At 43.1% G+C, this 21,306-nt stretch overlaps 1 protein-coding gene across 1 annotated transcript in view; it reads right to left on the reverse strand.

Moving 5' to 3' along the window:
* Positions 1-4,021: 4,021 nt before the first annotated feature.
* LOC129683530 (vacuolar protein sorting-associated protein 8 homolog) overlaps positions 4,022-21,306 on the reverse strand; it is a gene marked incomplete at its 3' end in the record, with an annotated part of 33,991 nt that continues 16,706 nt past the window's right edge. The window contains exons 7-12 of the mRNA XM_055616242.1: positions 15,568-15,639; positions 11,114-11,233; positions 10,206-10,262; positions 5,957-6,039; positions 4,873-4,957; positions 4,022-4,120 (exon numbers count right to left, since the gene is read on the reverse strand). Of these exons, the coding sequence (XP_055472217.1) occupies positions 4,022-4,120; positions 4,873-4,957; positions 5,957-6,039; positions 10,206-10,262; positions 11,114-11,233; positions 15,568-15,639 (516 nt within the window). The remainder of the gene's footprint in view (positions 4,121-4,872; positions 4,958-5,956; positions 6,040-10,205; positions 10,263-11,113; positions 11,234-15,567; positions 15,640-21,306) is intronic.

The raw sequence follows: 21,306 nt of genomic DNA on the forward strand, positions 1-21,306 counted from the left end.
ACTGTCAACTTTCTTCATGACTGAAGACTAACCTTCACTGTCAACTTGACACACCTGAAGAAGAAACCCCAACTGACAAATTGTCTTCATCAGCTCATGCCATGAGCATGTCCAAGGGGCCATTTTCTTAAGTGCTGATTGTTGTAGGTGGGCCCAGGCCACTGTGGAAGGTGTCTCCCCCTAGAGGTGGGCCTGGGCTGTCTGAAGGTAGCTGAGCTAGCTAGGGGAAGCAAGCAGGTAAGCAGCATCCCCATGTGGTGGCTCATCCAGTTTCTGCCTTATTCCCTTAGTGTCTGACTGTAGCCTACAAGCCAGAGAAGCGAACTTTCCCTGAGCTGGTTCTAGTCAGTGCTTAGCAGTGTCAGAAATGACTAGAGCAGAGCCGATCCTATAGAGTGGGTTGCTGTTCTGATGAACCTGACACTTTGTGGGAAGATTAAAGATTTTAGAACTCTGGGCTGGAAAAGCCATTAAGTGCTCAGCTCTGGGCTGCTCTGTGGGAGCTGCAAAACAAGCTGAAAGCAGTTGTAGGTGATGAAGGCCTGGCTTGTGGAGCTCTAGAGGGACTGGAGTCTTTCTTTGAGAATTTGGGCTTTTACACTGTTGGGATTATGTTTTTTTATTGTGGTATTAATATTAACATGAGATCTTGAGTACAAACCAAAAAAAGGAAAGTTATTATTTAAGCATGATGTGTTTGTATGTCAGGCTGACAAGGAGTGAGTGGGCTCGTGACAGCTAATCTTGGTTTTCAACTTGAGACATCTAAAAGAAGGGAACTCAACAGAGAACTGCCTGTCAGACTGCTTGCTGGGCATGTCTGTGAGGCATTTTCTTAACTGCTAACTGACACAGGAGGGCCTAACACACTGTGGACGGCGTCATTCCTGGGGAAGTGGCCTGCATCGCATAAAAAGTTGGCAGAGGAGGAGAGTCAGTAAGCAGTGTTTCTCTACGGTCTCTGTCCTAGTTCTGGCTTTGAGCTCTTGACTCAGATTCCACCAATGATATACTCTAACCTGCAAGTCAAATGAGCCCTTTTCTGCCCCAAGTTGTCTTTATCAGCTTCCTGTCACAGCAATAGAGACCCAACTAAAACAAAGGACAAAGAAAAAAACTTCCCATGACAGACATAAACTAAATGAATTATAACCACCACGGTTACACTACAGAAGATACTTGAAAAAAATCCTTTACACTACAGAGAAAAGGAAACACATCAATGAGAACATTTAGAAGAATAAACTCCACTAGACTAGTAGGTAAGCAAAAAGAGTGGGAAATTTCGGAGAAAGCCCCAAATATTACAAAAACAACAAAATAAAAAGAATTAATTCATGCTTTCCAATAATTACCAAATGTTAATGGCCTCAATTTGCCAAGGAAAAGACCCAGACTAGCATATTAGATTAAAACACAGGATCTATCAATTTGTATTTCTTGTATTCTGTCTGACCACAAGAGCCTAAAACAAGAATTCAACACCAAAGTGAACTACAGGAAAAGCAAAACAAAACCTCATAAAGACTGAATAACATACCAATGAATGATGAACGGTTCATCAGGAGATGATCAGGAGGGAACTTTTCACATTCCTGGAGTTGGGTGGGGTCCACCTATCTGGGTTTTCTAAGCCCTCAAATACTGCTGATGCATGATAACTGATAATCTCTTCTCTAGGGTAGATAGCTCTGGTTAACTGAGATCTGCAGAGGCCCACTCTAAAATGGCTTTTAGAGGTCCATGGATCTCTGAAAATATAAGTAAATTGCTGTATATACAGTATGTACTGTACGCTATAGTACTAAGAGGTATAGGTTAATGACATTTATTAATGGCATCCTGCATTAGATTGTAAAAATGAATGACTGAATGAATGTCCATCACCCAGATTCTAAGTTGAATATATATATATATATATATATATATATATATATATATATGTCAATGTAGTGTTTTCCCGTGTTCCTGTTCATTGTATATGACTGCTGAAGACAGAGAAGTCTTTCAATAATAACTCCATATATTTTTTTAAGATTTACTTTTATTTATGTGTCTGTGTAAGTGAATGTCATATGTGTGCATGTGCCCACAGAGGCCCAATCACCTGAAGCTGGAATTGCAGAAATCTGTGAGGTGCCCAACACAGTGCTAGGAACCAAACTTGAATCCTCTTGAAGAGCAGCAAGTGCTCTTAGCCAATGAGCCATCTCTCCAACACTGAAAAACTCCCTACGTTTACATGCTTTAGACTTAGGCTTTAAAGTCTAAGGTGAAAAACGTACAGATCTGAGAGGAACATAGCCAGCCAGCAGGAACAACTGCACAGCAGAAATACTTCCTGCTTTCCCATTGAGGGATCCCTTTGCTCACTGACTGGCTCATCACATTCCACACCTGGCAAACAGACATTGCTTCATGTTTAGATTTCTGCAATCCATGAGCACAAAAAACACTGCATGATGCAGATGAGTCAAAATGAAGACTAAGACAAGATGTACTATGGAGACTGAAAGAGAATGATGAAAAAGAAAAGCAAATGAGTAAAGAGCTAAAGCAGTGCATGCAGTTCTCCCCGGCTTCTTCCCTGTGACACTTTCGTATCGGCAGGAAGCTGGTTTCACACAATAGCATGCACCACGTGCTCAGTCCTACGGATGAGAGTGTGGCCATCTTAGACAACACATCTCCCGAGGGACCGAGTAGCAGTCTTCATACCAGGTGTTTGCCCTATGATTCTGTCCACACACTTGCTGCTCCTGTGAATCAAAGCAATAATGTACTTGCTGTGAATGACAGACGTGAGTGGAGAGTTGGAGGAGGGGCTACAAGCCAACTCTCCTCCTACTCGTGGTGTTTGTACAGCTTGGTAAGCGGCTCTGGCCTTGGTAAGGTGTCTTCACCCTGTGACAACAGGCTATTCTAACCAGCAGACAGTTACGAGATCAATAAGGCCTGGAACAAATTTCAAAAAAGGAATAAACTAGTTGAACCAATTCTGAACAGCTACAGAGAGGGTGATTCTAAGCCCATTTGTCAGAGGATGGTGTCAGCCAGAGAAAAGGACTCAGGAAAATAGTAGACTCCAGACCCTAGGGGTGTCCTCTTTCTCAGGGAGAGAACACACCGGCCTTTGTGAGTACATTTTAAAAAAGTTATATGCATGTGTACCTATGTACGAGGTGTGCAAGTGTGTCCATTAGTGTGTCAGTGCGGGTAGTCAGGTGACACGGCAAAGAACCAGCCTTTTATCCCCTGAGCCACCACCCCAGAATGGAATTTGTTTTTAACAGAGCTTAATGTTCTCTCTGCATGTTGCTGAATTCTTTTCAATTAGAGTGCAAGAACTGAGGAAAATTCTGTAATATCTTCCACTACTCAATTAGCAAAAGTTAACCTGGGTAACGTTTTTAAAGGTGTGATGGGTCCCAGCTCTGTCACAGTTTGAGGTGGGAATGTGCCCATATGTCTCTGGAGATAAGTGTTGAGCCCAGCCTTTCTTAGCGACTCTTCACACAGCAGCAGGTGGAGGTTAAGGCAGAAAGCCTCTAGGTACGGTGCTCAGAACAAATGGTGGAGGTGTGCTCCGCCCTACATGGGATGGCTGTATCACCCCCTTCCAGGCTCAGGACCATCACAGAAAGGGTAGGAAGGACAGGAACCAGAGGAAGGGGAGATGTGCAACAAAGAGACATCTTCTGGACATGGCACAGCCATGTACTCATGAACTCACTGCAGCTGTGGTCATATGGACAACACTGGGCCCATCCCCATTCATCCCAGATGGAGGAGGGGCCATGAGACTCCCTCACCCCCTTAGAGACTATGGGCAGTAACGGTATTTGGGGACACTGGGTCACACACAGAAGGAGGACATGAAAGGAGGAAGAGGAGCTTGAGAAGAAGGGTTCTAGTGAGAGAGAGTAGGGGATGAAAGGAGAAAGAGGCCCTAAAATGACCAGGATTCATTATAAAAACATAAAACTGTCCAAAAATATTTGTAAGGCTTTGGAGTCAGTACCTCCATATGATCCATTGCTTTCTGCCACACAGACTGCTTCTCCTCAGCACTATGGCCAGGAATGGATAAGATGTTGTGGATATAATTGAAGACTTCTTCCTGTGGAATACAAGACAATGCATTCATCCTTCACTCCAGCAGAACTCAGCAGCTGCTGCTATTGGTACCAGTCTTGATAAACATGTAATTTTAGGAGATGAGAATCCATTTGGAGCTGGAGACAGTTTATGGAAATTGGCAGTAGAGGAAAAGTAAGTACCGAAAGCATAGGGCAGAGTCTTAGAAGTTTTAAATCTACTCCACTTAAATCTGATGTCAGGCTGTCAGGCCCTACCCGTGACCTAAGTGAACAGCATACTTGTATATAGTGATACACTCCCGATTGCATCTCAAATCTCTCGCCCTTGGCAACTCTGTTCCTCTGTGCTGGTTTTCATTTCATCCACATGACCTCCACTCAGTTCCCTGAAGATGTCTACTTTGCCTGCTTCGGGACTTTCACGTCCACGTCCCCCACACACCCATTCCTCTCTCAGAGCTCACCTTTGAATGGCTTCTCTAATGCCAAGAGTAGGTTCACACCGCACTTTCTCTTCCCTTTCGTGTATAACTCTGCCCCTTGTTAGCCTCCAAAGCAACACCCCACCCCTCTTCTAAGGCCAGTATCTAACTCCACATTTGGTTCCTACCGGTGTCTATCACTGGGTTATATGCTCAAACTTCAGGAACTTCATGTGTTTTAATTAGCAATACAGATTCTACTTATAGCAAAAACTCAACAAAAACCAGTAAATACGGCTGGGGGAAGAGAGTGATGGGTAGACAAAAGGTAAAGCAGTCTTTAAACTTACCTCTCTTAAGGGGTCGTGCAGGTAGCAATCAATGATTTTGTCATATTGGTGTCCCCGCTCATACATAAATTCACAAATTTGATAGCTGGAATGTGAAAGGACAGACCTCGGTTGCCAGAAAGGCAGGTGGCAATGCACTTCTGACATTCAGAACTTTACTCAAGCATGTGAAAAAGGGAATGGTATCATTTTTAGTGCTAAAGACAGGTCTTAGGGTTTTTAGAACAAGGACACCTCGGACTTGGCATCTCACATCAGGGACACAGTAAAGCACACATTCATTTGAATTCTGCAAACTCTCTGGAATCTGGTCCCAGGCATTTCGGATAAGGGTACTTGGCCTGTATTATGTATGTAAGAGAGAGAGAAAGCGCCAGCTTCTTTCCTACCTACTGCCTGAAGATGCTGCTGAATGCTTTGTCAATAAGCGCCTTAAAGAGACAATGTGTCTATTAAGAAATAGCTGGCACTAGGTATAAATAATTTGTACAATTGTTTATATTGTTTCTTTGCTCAAAATTAAATACAATAAACTAGGTAAATAAGTGTTCCCACATTATATTTTAACTACTATGCTAAATTTTATAATCATTTCTACTGAACGTAATTGTCATGATCTAAGAAACACCATAGCTGTATTAACTTGAAAGAAACCCCAGAGCTGGGCATGTCTACGGCCCCAGCGCTTGGGAAGAAGAGATGGCAACATGTAAGCTACACAGAGCATACTTCAGGACAGCCTGGGGTTACACAGTGAAAACCTGTCTCAGAACACTGAAATAGATGTGTACAAATAATGTGAAGCATAGGAAGACTGCCTGTTACCTTCACATTATACAAACAAATATACATTTTTAAATTTATGCTATACATTTCTGTAACTTTTGCTAATTTTTACAACTCATGTGAAAGGCAAAAAACAGAAACAAAATCCCCCCACCATCCCACGCTTATGTTTTTGTAACTGAGGCTATTGTTGGATGGCCCTTTCTTAATTAAAATAGCAGAAGTGCAAAATACACTAAGTTCACATCAGAGAAATAATAGTCGTGGAAAAGTAGTACACAACTTGAAGAGAGCTCACAATTCAGCCTTCTCTGCCATGCGGATGAGCCGGCTCTCCTCAAACTGAACGATGCCTCCAGCCTGCAGCAGTTCTAAGAGGACCTGAAGATTTGAAACAAGCGAGTAGAGAGTTGTTTTGTTTACAAGTTCTCCCGAGTCCATCGGCCACACGGCCCATGTCCTACGAGCTATCACTTGGTGACAGGTGGGCTGCGCTCACTGCCGTATGACTCTGCTCCTCAAGCACAGAAGGACTGCCACAGCACAGCTGTGAAAATATCCTGAAATACCTGAATACCTTTCTAAGAGGTTTATTGTTGTTGTTTCTATTCTGTGAGTGCTTTGCCTGCATGTATGTGTACCATGTGCGCATGCCTGGAGAATGCAGATGCCAGAGAGGGTATTGGATCCCCTTAAAGTAGAGTTAGAGATGGCTGTGAGCCACCACACAGGCACGAGGAGTCCTCTGCATGGACGCTCCGGCCTGCTGCGAGAGCAGCCAGCTCTCCTAATCACTGTACCATCTCTCTAGCTCCAAGAAATTAGTTTCGTCTGACACTTTTATGTCTTATGGTTTTAAAAATCTATTCCACAGTGTCCAGGTGTAGACACTAATTATTTTAATTAATCATAGGTGTGTCTGTGTGTGCGCACACGTGTGCACGCTTGAGAATGCATGCATACTAGCAACTCTCAAAACATACAAAAGACAGGAACAATTCAAATGTTTATCCAGGAATGAATGGACAAATGAGGTCTCACACTCAGACACACACATATAAATGAACAAATATTATTTGGTTTCAAATGGGAAGAAAGGTTGGATACATGGTGCACTATGGATGAACCTTAAAGACACTGTGCTAATGAACCATGCTCAAAGGATGGGCAACAAATACTGATGCCTGAATTTACATGAGGAACCAGAACAGGGAAGAAAGTAATGTCTGCAGCCAGGTGCCAGGAATGGGACAATATGGAAGTATTGCTGAGTGACCACAGCTCCATTTGGGAAGGTGGAGTATCTGGGGACAGTGGAAGGTAGCTCACGTCATCTGACTTTAGACTTAAAATGATGCATTTCGAGGCTGGCATGCAGCTCGGTTGGCAGGGAACTTGCCTCGCAGTCATGAAAGTCTGAGTTTGAGTCCCAGCTGTGCATGGTATCAAGTGCATGCCTACAGTCCTCAAACTCAGGAAGATCAGGAATTGAAGGTCATGCCCAGCTACACAGTGAGTTCAAGGCCAGCCTGAGCCACATGAGATTTGCCTTGGCACTTTTTAATCCAGGTGTAGTGGTGAACACATAGAATGCCAGCATCAAGATGCTGATGCAGAGGATCATAAATTGTAGGCTAGCCTGGGCAACAGAGCAAAACCCATCTCAAAAACAAAGACAATAACAGAAACAATAAAAGCCAAAAATATTGGCGTTCACATCACTTTCACCATAGTAGCTGGAGATAAACCAAGAGCAGGACAGTGGTGCAGCTAGCACCTCAGGCCTGCCAGTGAGTTCAGGATTCAGGAGACAAGACTCATGTCAGGGCACCAGGGACCCTGCAGCAAGAACTTTTTGTTTATTATTTTGATATTGAACAAAATCAATCCAAGTTTTACACTCAAGGCCCAAACTTAATCCATTTGGAGCACTGGAACATACTGCCATGTACAATAAAAAGGGAATCAAACCTATTCGCTGTGTCAGCTTGGAATAAAGGAATGGAATGAAGCCAGTCTTCCCAACTAATGGCTGACTGTCATCACCACGGTTTTTTGCAAGCATGTTAATCAGTATTATTAAAAATTAACTAACGTGTAACTATGTGTGTTAAACATGAAGGTACTGAAACTAAATGCTCATATTTCCTATTACTTTATCACGTTTTGCTCCTCTATCTGCTCTCAGGCTATTTATGCCCACTGCAGCTGCACCTGGGTAGTGGCGGTGGCACAGAGGGGCAGCTCGGCATCCTCCAGCTCCACGTTTAGTGACAGCACATCAGAAGACTAGGTAAGACAGCCTGGGATCCCTACAGATCATCAAAATGCTATTAAAAATCTTACTTCTCAAAGGGTTGTAAAAACAAGCAACCAAGCAAAAGGAAACAGACCCACTGGTGGCCTCACAACCTGAAATGTTTACTTTTGGTGCCTTGCTAGAGACAGTTTGTCAGTCCCTGGTAAAGAGAATGGAGAAAATATTAATGAGGTAGTTAAGCTTAAACGCCTGACTGTCTGGGCCAGCAAGTGGTAAAGGAGCTTGCCCCCAAGCCTGACTCCCTGAGTTCAATCCCTGGGTCCACGGCAGAAGGAGATACCTGACTCTTGAACGTTGTCCTCTGACAGCATGTGCACTGTGGCTCATGCTCACACACACCAAGTTAGTAAGTGTAATTTTTCAAAGTTTGCCTGTCTGCAGGCTTTAAACTGTGAAGGGGGAAAATAACATTTTTTCCTCAAAACTATTATCTGTGAGGAGTGATGAGAGAGGGTAAGGGGCAGGGTGTGTGCTGCAGAGGAAGTGTAGGTGTGCTGATGCACAGTACTATACCTATGTATAAAAACGGCTGTACATTGTATAAAACCGTCAAGGTGAAGCCCATTATCTTGTATACTAACTAAATGAAAATAATAGAAAACAACCTGTTACCTGACTGGGCAAAGCAGTCACTTCACTGATGAGAGAAGAAAGTTCTGATGGGTTTTACTTGCGCCTTATTTATTTACATAAATTTATATAAATGGCGCCACTTGTGTCAGAACTGGACTTGGGAGCTAAGTGTTGACTCTGAGCACAGCACTGGAAAATACTAAGAAATACTGCATAAACCAGGTCTGCTACATGACAAGCAGTATGAGTGCTGGGTCAGCAGGGAAGGAAGTCCCATTTGAACTGTAACCCTGAACAACTTATTCCATCAATTTCACTGCTTCAAAAGCTGAAGAGGGGGAACCATTTGAATGGGCACCTTTGTAATCAGTATGGCTACGGTGCTGAGGTTATTTTTCAAAGTCCGGTTTTAATGTGCAGGCGTGGCCACATCGTCACACCAAAGCCAAACCCTGGAAAGCAGTCACCCTGCGTTAATTCACCTTCTATCAAAGAAGCCTTTCATGCTAAGAGGTTATACCCACACACCACAACACCTCAGTCCCCCCTCACTGTTGTGGACAAACATGTGTAAACAGAAAGTTCCCTCATTGTTACTTGTTCTCAGTGTAGCCTCACAGGAAACCACCATGTTCGACTTGCTCTCTGAGTCTACTGCAGCCACCGCTGGGCCACGGCAGGGCGGCTGAGGGGTTCGCTGCTGCCAGTCTCCTGAGTGCGAGTCTAGGCTGTGCACTGCTACCAGGAAAGCCAGCTCAACAGTCACAACTCTAAATCCCTGTGGCTTAGGAACTTACAAAGTTTGGTATCAATTTTAAGTGGGTTGACTTAGTTCTCACAATTCAGTGTACACGCTTTTAAAGCACCTCTCACGAAAGTGGCAGGATGAAAAAGAAGCGGTGGCCATTAATACTATCCCAGTATTAATGGGGGGTATGTGTGTGGATTCCAGTCTCTGGAATGGATCCCTCCATGCAGTGGCACCTTAGGATACTCTCCAGATCAAATGTGCCAGCACTCATGGTCCTGTATTCTGGGAAAACAGTGAGCTGCTGCTAAACAATGAGAGATGGAACGTGTTGGGTGCAGACAGTGCCACTCGGACTGGAGCTCAGTGGCCAAGCACTGTACACACGTCCCTGTGTCCACCCTTTCCTGCCTGCCACCATCTGTAGGTTAGTTAGTTCGTCCAGATCATTTCCCTTACATGTAGTGACGCTGGCACAAAGGAGCTCTTTCTGGCTCACTCTTTGTGTGAGAGCACTGATTGATAGGATCTGCAATCATCTAGGAGCAAGCCTGAGGCACACCTGGGGGAGGGGGGAAAGTACCCAGATCAGGCCAGCCTGTGGCCAAGCCTGTGAGGGGTTATCTTGACTGCTTACTGAGTGGACACAGTCACCTGAAGAGCTGCACCATTCTCTGCACTTTGGCTCTGGACTGCATGAAAAGGCGAAGCTGGCCAAGCACCAGCATGCTTCCTCTCAGCTCCCTGACGGTGTGTTAAATGACCAGCTGACTCAAGCTCCTGAACTAAAATAAATGCTTCCTCCCTGAGAGTGCTTCTGTTAGGGTGTCTTAACAACAGCAACAGCAGAAGCAGCTAAAACAGACTTTTTCTACACTCTTTTGCAAAGAGTTCTAGTGTTCATACCTGCTGTCTTTCAGAGTGTCGGGAGTCATCATCCGGGCTACAGAGGAACTCAAGGACCTGGCCAAAAGGAACAGTGATAATTACCCTTCTGTGTCAGCAATTCATTCCCACTCACTGCTGACCAACACCAGCATGTACGCGGTTGCCCCAGCTGATGGCCTACTGCGTAGCAGGCATCAAGGATGCCAACAGTTTAGCATGTGTCCTATACATAATCTTTTACTGCTGAGAAGCTGAACGGGGAGCGCTTCACTTTGAGTTCCTTAATGCCACAGTCAGCATGCATGGACTTCGGTCAGGACACTTGACTCTGAGTCCTATCCTACACATAATCATGATATTTCTTTTAGAAAAAAATAATAACCCTAAGTCTAGCCTAACCTTAGTCAAAGGCTTTCTCTGGAAAATGAGGATAAATGCAGTGATTTGAGAACCTCTGGAAAACAGTGAATGGACACGAGGCTTTCCTGGCTCTAGGAAGCGCTCAGCACGGAGCACTGTCACCACTGTTCTCTAGTGATGCTCACACTACCCGTGGACATGGAGGGACGTTCTGACCATGCTTGAGAAATGCCTGGAGAGTCAGACTCATTCCTAAGGTAATTCAGCTACCCAAAGTATCCTCTTCTCCCAATAACCAATACATCTTACCATCAGTGAGAGAGACTCTTAAGTTAGCAAATTCAGAAGCAAGAAATTCTAAGCAACTTAGAGTAACCAAATAACTGTTAAGATAGGATATTGAAAAGCCGTGCTCCCATAATGGTAATTGGGCAAAATCCTATAGCAGAGCATACCATTAAAACATACATCCCTACTCAGATCCCAAACTTGAACACAGCCCCAGGAAGTCTGTGAATGGAGACCATCAGAAACGAGCTGCAGGCCTCACTGCTAAACACACTTACTTGATCGAAGAGGGTTCTATTCACAAACAAGGTATTGTCAGGCTTTGCGAGCTGCCGAGCAAGGAATGTAAAGAGACAACCCACTTGTGACGGGGTAAAATCTGAATTCTCCACCATAACCTGGTGAGCAAAAACAAACCATTTAGCAATATTTCATCTGGTTTGATGCAAAAGTATGCCAATGTCGTGCCCCCCCCCCCCCCCCCATCAACAAAGAAAGATGAAAGCTGCTTTGGGTTAAAAGTAAAATAACCTCAAAGTGAAGAATCCCAGGCACAAAGTCAGTACAGCTGCCTTGGCGGGGTGACTGCTTCTGTCAAGTTGGTGGTTTGTGAATGGACTCTTATAACCTTATATAACGGGTTTCCAATCACAGCCATTCCTCTGCTTTAACTTTGCTCTCGTCCTAAGTCCCCACAGTATATATGGTGCTATGACAGGGGCCTTGGAGGAAGTTGTGATGGTAAGCATCGATCGTCAACTTGACTGAATCTAGAGTCCCCTGGGACACAGACCTCCGGGCCTGCCTGTGGAGGATTATATTGACTGTGTTAAATAAGTTGGCAGAGTAGGTATCACCATTCCCTGGCTGGGATCCTGTCTTAAATAGAGAAGGAGATGGAGCCGCAGCATTTGGAATTATGAACTAAGAAGGAAGGTGAGTCAGACAAACATCCTAAAATGTGTAATCACATCCCATCAATATAAAGACATAAAAGCAATATTGAAGCCCAATGCTTAAAAACAAAACAAAACAAAACAAACCCTACTCTACAACAGCACATTAGATTCTCTGTTACAGAAGGAATCTGTAGGAAAATAAGGAACAGCTTCTAAGCAAAGCTCTGAAGTCTAAAGCAGAACCTTTGCCAAGGAAATATTAACCAAGAGAAGATAGAACAATGGTGTGTGTGGGTACTGGAAAACAGGACTCTGCCAGGGAAACCCTAAGTTCTACTGGGAGGCAGAAGCAGAGGAAGAAGGATAAATCAGACGGCAGCCTCAGGATTCTGGAACATATGACCCAAACTGTGGGAAGCCTAGAGGCGCTGAGCCAGAGAGCGGGCTGTAATCAGGGCTGTGCTTGGGGAAGTGACCCTGTGTCCAAGTATGGCATACAGACAGACCACGTCAGGGATCCTACAGCAGGGACTGCATGGGCCCGAGGCAGGAAGGGGGCCGCACTGCAGCAGTGGGGATGAAAATGGGAGCTCGGTGGAGAGAGCAGCCAGAACACACGTTCCTACATATGGAAAATGTAATAGAGACACACTTTGAGCATGACCAGTCGGTGGATAAACCTGCCATTAACAGAGAAAGAATGCAACATTTGAGGCTGACGATTGGGCACTGCTGAGGGCTGACATGGTGGACTAACTGGGGTAAATTTACCACAGAAGAGGAGTTTAAGTCCTCCAGTCAGAGACAACGTATGAGCCCCTGCTGAAAAAGCCTCCTGGGGCCTAGTCTGACCTTCTTACTTTGGAAGCAACCCGCCCCTCCCTTAGTCCTTCTTCTTTAGCATGACAACACTTGTTCAAGTGAATTATCACTGCCACCAAGAAATATAATCCTGAGTTATAGCTCCAGTTACACATTCCCTGTACACCTACATCACCAGCCAGCTCTACGTATAACACATGTCCCAGCCTATGACTTTCCCTGCTTAGTGGCTCCAGTCCCTGTCTAGAATCCCGATCTCAGGGCCCAGCTGGTGCTCCTCTAAGCCATTAGCCCTTCCTTCTGCTCGGAGGCTCCAAACTGACCTTATACACATCTTTTACAGAAGCAGCTCCAATTCACATCTGATTCCTTTGGCAACTCAGCAAATGTCTAACTGACTCCATCCTACAAGGTTTCCATTTTTTTCCTCCAAAATATTTCAAAGTCCATGCTTACAAAATGCCTTTTCATCACTTAGTCTCAGGTTTTCCCTACGCCGAACATCATACCGCACATAACAAGCCCTTCTTCCTGTCCCCGCCACTCACTTTTCCTCCTACTCTCAACACCTCCACCAAAGTACACTGCAACACATGAATAAACCTGTACCAGAAAGTACACTGCAACACGAGTGCAACCTGTCACCAAAAAGTACATGCAACACGTGAGTACAACCTGTCCCAGAAAGCACTGAGCCCTTGATCTCTACTCCTTGACTCACGGTGAATACTAGCATGACAGCAACCTGCTACAGCCACAGGGAGTTACAGAGCTCCAGTCTTTGCATCTGGATCATCCTTCCAGACTAGGATAGATCCAAATTCAAATTCTAACTTGACTGATATATAAATGCTTCTTAAACATGCTCTGGGCATGCTACAACAACAGATCCCCATGAATATAGTTAATTCAGCATAACAAAATTAATAAAACTAATAATAAATACCACTAATAAGCCTCAGTTTCTACCTTCACAAAGTGCAAGGTGAGACAGGAAAAGCTGTAATTGCACGATGCAATGTGCAAGAGCAGCACGGAGTATCCTGGGAACACAGGGAGCTCTAGCCAACCTCAAAGTGTATAGTAGGATACAGACATGGTCCAAAAACTAACAGAGAAAGGAAGAGGCAAGTTTGGCTGAAAGATAACCCATGCAAAGAGCCGGAGTCATGATGATGACACATAAGTAAAGAGCATGTAAGTGCGAGGTGGGGGGGGGGGGATGATGGAAAAAGGAAGTTATACAGTAGTCAGGGAAATATAGAGGTCCTTAGATGTCATGTTAAACCACTTTGATGGATACAGCAAAAATTGCTATGTGTTAGGCCATAGTTTAGATAGTTTGTTCCGCAGAGGTGTATGATATGGAAGCCTGGTCCCATTTGTATAGATGGCACAATTTTTGATAGGCAGGGTCTAGTGGGTAGAAACTAGGTGCCTGCACGTGTCACTGGGACGAGATTAATGATGAGCTGTCATAAAAAGAGTACACCTGGTCCCTATCTCTCTGATTTAACTCCCTCTCACTTTCATTGATACCGTGATGCCGACCACTGTGTTCTGACAAGCCAAGGAGACCTTTACCAGAAGCCAAACAGGCGAGGGCACTCAATTTTGAGATTTCAACTTCCAACTCTGTGAACTATGTAAACCTCTTGTCTTTATAAAGTCTCCAGGTCTGTCTTAGGGTAAAATTGCAGTAACATACACTCAAGTGTCTACTTTTTGCTCCTGATAGACACCACTTTTAACTTTTACCTGAGCACATGGTAACCCAGAATGCTTCAGTCTCTCTTAGTAGCTCTCAAAGTTCCGGAGAATGTGATATAGGCAGATTTATAGTACACAACTTCAAAGATATTTCCTTACTGACATATTTCTGACATGGGCTTCTTAGATTCAGAAGAACAGCTACACTGAACCACCAGAAACCAAGTGCCAAGGGTAACAGTAACAAACCAAGCTCAGTCCCTGGGGGTTTCTGAAGCTGCTTTCCTGGATCAGGCTGCCTACCTCCAGCTTAAGAAGGAATAATACATTCCGGAACATCATAGTTAAACTACTGTCATTTTGTGTTAACTCACAGGTATAATTTAATTCCAACTGATCTAACAGAGAGGTTCAAAAAAATACCAGATAGACAAAAGGCAGAGTTACAAATAGCTAGATTATCTGGGAATCTAGGTGAAAATTCTTTATATTTACTGCCTGGATTTAACTGGGTTTATTCTAGTCTCATAGTCATCACCACTTACATTACAAGGCTAATAAATAGCTGAATTGAGATGATATATATATATATATATATACTTTGTACATGCTCTGCATATTTACAAGGAATATTAATTAATGAATATTAATTCATTAACACAAATGTAATGTGTTTATGCTTCATAACTAGAGGACACTTTAATTCTGGCCTCTTGACCAAAGTAATCTAAAAGGAAGGGACCTCTGTTTTATGAGCAGATGAAGAATGACAACTGCAGGCTTTCAACTGAACCTCTGAAGAGCTGCGGAGACACAAAGGACAGGGACGCATCTGTCTTTGCATGCACTCATAGCAGCAGCGTGGATCCTAAAATAGGTCTTTGCTGACTCTGAAGCTGGATTGGGATAATCCTCAAATCATTCTGAAGTGTCGCCAATCATCTTATTGCCATAGCAGAACATGGCACTACCATGGTAACCAACTAAGGCTTCTAGAGACAAGAGATTCTTGGCATTAATTGTTTCTTAAAGCTGTCTCTATTATTACACACACCACATTAGTAAGGCAATTACCACAATGACCATTTCTCAAGATCATAACCTGCACCCCAGCATCCAGCCTAACACTTTTTCAGTTCGTCATTAATATTTCATTCACCTCTTAGGACCAAACACCACAATATAATACTGTAACAAATGGCTCCACTGAACAGATTATTTCAGATCCTGCTATAAAAAAAAATCAATTAGCTTAACATAGTACCAGTCAAGAGAAAGATACGCAATCTTTGAACACTTACTTTCAATAAAATATCCACAATGCGCTGTTGGTATTCCACAGCTTGCTTGTCATTTTTAAAATCTTCGAAGGTCTAAAAGAGAGAAAATAAAAATTAAATTACTGTTATTTGCTAATTTTAGGAGGAAACAAATTACTAAATCCCCCTCTCTTTAGTGGAAACAACTGAATTTATTTCCTTTTATAAAATAATGCCCAGATGATCATTAAAACATTTGTGAAATAAAATTAGAAAATCTTCATATTCAAATTTTTAAGGAGAAAATATGCATTTGGAATGTTACCCCCACCACCAACAAATAGATAAACAGAGAGAGAGAGAGAGAGATTTGGATATATTAGATAGAAATAGATAGATACACAGATACAGATAGAGATACAGCTCTATATAAGGGGCTACAGATGCCTGCAGAGGCGAGAGGTACTGGATAACCCTGGAGCTGGAATTACTGATGGTTGTGAGCCACATGACATAGTTGTGGGAACTAAACTAGGTACATTCATGTACATTTACCACATGCCTGCCTTGTGCTAGTAGGGGCCAGAAAAGAACATCAGATTTCCTGTAACTGGAGTCACAGTCACTGGCTGTGAGGTGCAGTATTGTGGCTAGGAATGGAACCCAAGTCCTCTGCAAGAGCAATAAGTGCTCTTAACCACTCAGCCTACTCCAGCCCCCATTACTTCTTATGATACTTCTTAATGATAAGATACTTTAATAAAATTAGTAGAAAACTATAGAATTTAATATCTCATGATTTCTAAGACCTTAAAATGATTGTGATATATATGATGTTACTATACAACCAAAAAGAGTTTTGAGGAAGAAAGTAAGACAATGTTACAAGGAACAAACAGTAAGGACCGTACAGGGTATACAGATAAGCACACGGATAGGCACTAGGGACCCTGGAAGACTAAGCACACAGGGCTGTCCCTTCAAGGGAAGGAATGAGATACCTGCTGTCCTGCTGCGAGGGTGGGAATGGACATGATTTCTAACCTGGTGACCTTTGCTCTATTTGTGGCTGGAGACAATACCAGACCTTGCCCCAGACCATTATCATAAACTTGTTCTTCTCAATCTATAGAACCTATCTTTGTAGAAAATTTTTTAAGTAATTGTTATTTGCTAATTTAAGAAGGAAACAAATTACTAAGTCCTGCTCCCAATTTCTGTACTCAACCTATAGAACCTGTCTTTATAGAGGCTGTTATGTATACTTTACAAAGAATTTCAACGTAGTCATGTCTGATCTTTATTTAGCCTACTTTGTTCCTCAAGGAAATGTATGTATGCCTTGTTGTGCGAGTAAGTTTGAGTTAATCATCACCAGGACAGTTTTCACCAAATTGGACTGTGATCATATACACCTAAACTGAATCACTTGGGGTCAGACTTTTGAAGTTTGAACCAACACCAGCTATTGAACCATAGCTTCCTCCCTTGGATCATCTCTCTGCAGGCCTGTGAAGGGCACAGAGACCCATTCAGAACTAGGCAACCTGGAACCAAGGCCTTAGGACGGAAGGGTAGGATGCCACAGGCTTAGTCACCATTCAGACTTTTACTTGGAAATAACCGAAATGCAGTTTACTGTCATGAAAATAATTTTCATGATTTCTACAATTAAGGAAAAGGGTTTTCAGGGATAGGTGTTTTAAAAATAATCATGGTTTACAGCTGTGCAAGTCACAATAGCCAGGAAATGAAACCAGCTTTGATGTTGATCAACAGAATGAATAAAAAATGTGGACACAATGAAATTTTATACAGTCAAAAGAAAAGCAAAATTATGAAATTTGCAGGAAAACAAATGTAATTGTACTGCAAACTTTCTTCCACATGCAGAACCTAGTTGTATAGTGTGTCTGTGTGCATGTGTGTATTTATAGGTATAACTGTATGACACAGAATGAGAGAGAGGGTCATGGAGAGGTGGAAGAGACCATCAAGGAAGTGAGACACAGAGGAGAGATAAGACACATGTGAGAGGACCTACTGGAGAAAGGAAGAGAGTCAGCTGGCAGGAGGAACACAGAGGAGGACCATGGTGGAGAGAAACAAATGAAAACAATGTGCAATGGATGCGTGTGTGAAGACGCCATGAGGAAATCAACTACTTAATATGCTAACCTAAAAGCTAACTTTAAAATATATTTTAATAACAGAAAAAAATGTAAAAATAAAGACAAATAATTATGGTAAAGCTGATCAAAGGCCAAAATTTTAAGCCTAACTACCAGAAGGAATTACCATATCCTCAAAACAGTGCGAAGCACAGCACTAAAAAATTTTATATTATTGCTTGTTGTGTTCTGAACATAATATACATTAAAAAACATTGGATTCTGGTGGCAGTAGCATGTTATAAAAGCACCAAATTCATACAAGTCTACACACAAAGGGATGGGAGCTGAGTCATGCCTGGGTGCTGAGCACGAGAGAGAAAAGACCCTAGCACCTTCTCCTGGTCGGCACCTAGCCCCGGGTTCTGAGGACTGTTAGATTAACAGAGATGTTAGTTGCTCTATTCCTGACCAAGGAGACGGACTGCACTTTGTGCAGGTGATGTTTTAAAAGGATCTGCACAGCCACGGGCTTTTAAGACTCTGTCAGTTCTACCCAAGCCAAGACTAGAGGACTTGCTACTCTTTAAATGGGCTATGAATTTTCTCCACCTTCTCTTTCTTCTTATTGGCATGCACTTCCTTCCTGTTTCTGCCTGGCACATGGCAGGTGCTTTAAAAACAACTATTGAGGGGGGGGAGGGGGGACTGGGAGGGGAGGAGGGAGGGGCTTATGGGGGGGATACAAAATGAATTAATAAAAGTTAAATAAAAAATTTAAAAAAACTATTGAAAACAAACAAAACAAAAACAGTCCTTGAATTATCTAATTAATTATTTACACAGAAAAATAAAATATGTTAAACTTTTTTCAACTACTATGCTTTGCAGTCAGTTAGTTGAAATGAGTTGACAAAAAGATCACAGGAGTACTTATTAATCTGGGAAGTTCAACCAGGAGATATTGTTATACTTAGATGAGTTAAATATGACTCTGCTTGAAGACAAGAAAATATTTCAGTTGCAGCTTCTGACTTATTAGAACATGAAGTACAGACAAACGTACACACACACACACACACACACACACACACACACACACACACACCCTTTTCTCCCTTATTCCAGACTGCTCATCTGAGATATTACTGAAGATGCAGAGGGTATCATTTGCTACAGAAGTGCAAGCCAACTAATACCCAAAGGCATAGAGAACTAACAAGTGTTCTATAAACAGTGACAAGGAAAGAGAATTCCCACAGCCATTTTCCTCCCAGCAGCACACAGTCACTACTCAGCACCACACATTGAAAGCTTATTTCTATAACTCTAATGAAATGGTGGCCTAAGAGTGTTATGGTGTGGTGGTAGGAAATGGCTCCCAAACTGGCACATCACTGCAGAGTGCCGTTCCACACAGAGATGTAGATCTGAAACTCAGGTTCAACATTATCTGGGAATTTGGACATAAACAATTATAGGTTATTATGAGGTCTAGATGATATGACAGCAAGAAGAATCTTAAGCCAAGGTCAACAAACATCCTATGTGTAAGAGCCTTTTGATAAACAAGCCACACTTTGTAGGCTACATGTGGTCTCGTTTATATATTCTTTTACTTCTTATTTATTTCTTTGTTTATTTTACATTCCAACTGAAACCCCACTCCCTCCTCTCCTCCCAGTCTCACTCTCCCACCCACTTTCTCCATATCCCTGCTCTGGGTACCAGCCCACTCTGGCACATCAAGTCTCATCAGGACTAAGTACCTCCTCTTTCACTGAGGCAAGACAAGGCAGCTCAGGTAGGGAAACGGAATCCAGAGAGAGGCAACAGAGTCCAAGTCAGACACTGCCCCAACTACAATTGTTAGGAAACCCACTTGAGAACCAACCAGACCATCAGCTTCATATGTATAGGGGGCCTAGGACCAGTTTGTGCATATTCTTTGGTTGGTGGTCCAGTCTTATGAGCCCCCATGGGCCCACGTCAGTTGGCTCTGTAGGTCTTCTTGTGGTTTCCTTGAATCTCCAGATCCCTCAATCCTTCCCCTAACTCTTCCACAAGACTCCCTGAGTTCTGCCTAATGTTTGGCCGTGGGTCTCTGCATCTGTTTCCATTATCTGCTGGGCGAAGCCTCTCAGATGACAGCTATGCTAGGTTCCTCTCTGCAAGGATCGCAAAGTATCATTAATAGCGTCAGGGGTGGGGCTCTCCCACGGGGTGAGTCCCAAGCTGGGCCAGCCACTGGCTGGCATTCCCTCAATTTCTGTTTCATCTTCTATCCCTGCACATACTGCAGGCAGAACAAATTTTGGATTGAAGGTTTTATGAGTGGGTTGGTGTGGCCCTTTCTCCCCTGGAAAGCACTGGTACAGGAAACAACTTCCTAACAGAACACCAACAGCTCAGGCTCTAAGATCAACAATTAATAAATAAAACTCATGAAACTGAAAGCTTCTGTAAGGCAAAGGACACTGTCAATAGCACAAAACAGTAGCCTGCAGACTGTGAAGAGATCTTTACCAACCCTACATCTGATAAAAGATTAATATCCAAAATACATAAAGAACTCAAGAAATGAAACAACAAATCAAATAACTCAATTAAAAATGGGATACAGAGCTAAACAAAGAAATTCTAATGACCAAAAAGCACTTAAAGAAATGCTCAATGTCCTTAGTCATCAGGGAAATGCAAATCAAAACGACTCTAAGATTCCATCTTAAACCTGTCAGAATGGCGAAGATCAAACACTCATGCTGGCAAGGATGTGGAGCACTGCTCCATTGCTGGTGGAAGTGCAAACTTGTACAGCCACTGTGGAAATCAACTGGGAGGTTTCTCAGAAACTTAGGAATAGTGTTAACTCAAGACCCAGTATACCACTCCTGGGCATATACCCAAAAGAAGCCCTACCACACAGCAAGGACATTTGCTCAGCTATGTTCGTAGCAGCTTTATTCGTAATAGCCAAAAACTGGAACCAACCTAGATGTCCCTCGACTGAAGAATGGATAAAGAAAATGTGGTACATTTACACAATGGAATACTACTCAGCTATTAAAAACAAGGAAATCATGAAATTTTTAGGCAAATGGAAGGAAATGGAAAATATCATCCTGAGTGAGGTAACCCAGAAGCAGAAGGACACACATAGTATGTACTCACTCCTAAGTGGATATTAGCCCTATAGTACAGGATAACCAAGCTACAACCCATAGACCCAAAGAAGCTAAGTAACAAGGAGGCCTCAAGGGAGAATGCTTGAATCCCACTAAGAAGGAAAATAAAATGGACATCAGAAGTGGAGGGAGAGCGGGAACTGGGTGAGAGAAGGGGGAGAGAGGGGAAGGGAAGGGAACCAGGTGAAGGGAAAGCAAGGATGAGGGTGAGAGGGTGGGAGAGGGAAGGGAAATTGGGATGGGGAAGGCTCCTGGGAAGGTAAGGGGGTGACCCTAGCTAAGACTACTAGCAGTGGGGGATACTGGGACTGCCGGGCAGGACTTACTTACTAACCCTAATAATACAAACACTCTTAACTTATGCAGGTTTGAGGTCAAATGGGACTGGCCTTAAGTCCTCAGACAACTGTTTGTAGGACCCTGCCCTATCTCTTCACAGAAGACCCCCAAATAAAATAATATTTAAAGAAAAGTCAACAAAAATA

This window comes from Psammomys obesus, unplaced genomic scaffold (assembly GCF_907164565.1).
Source record: "Psammomys obesus unplaced genomic scaffold, mPsaObe1.curated_primary_1811, whole genome shotgun sequence".
NCBI lineage: Eukaryota > Metazoa > Chordata > Mammalia > Rodentia > Muridae > Psammomys > Psammomys obesus.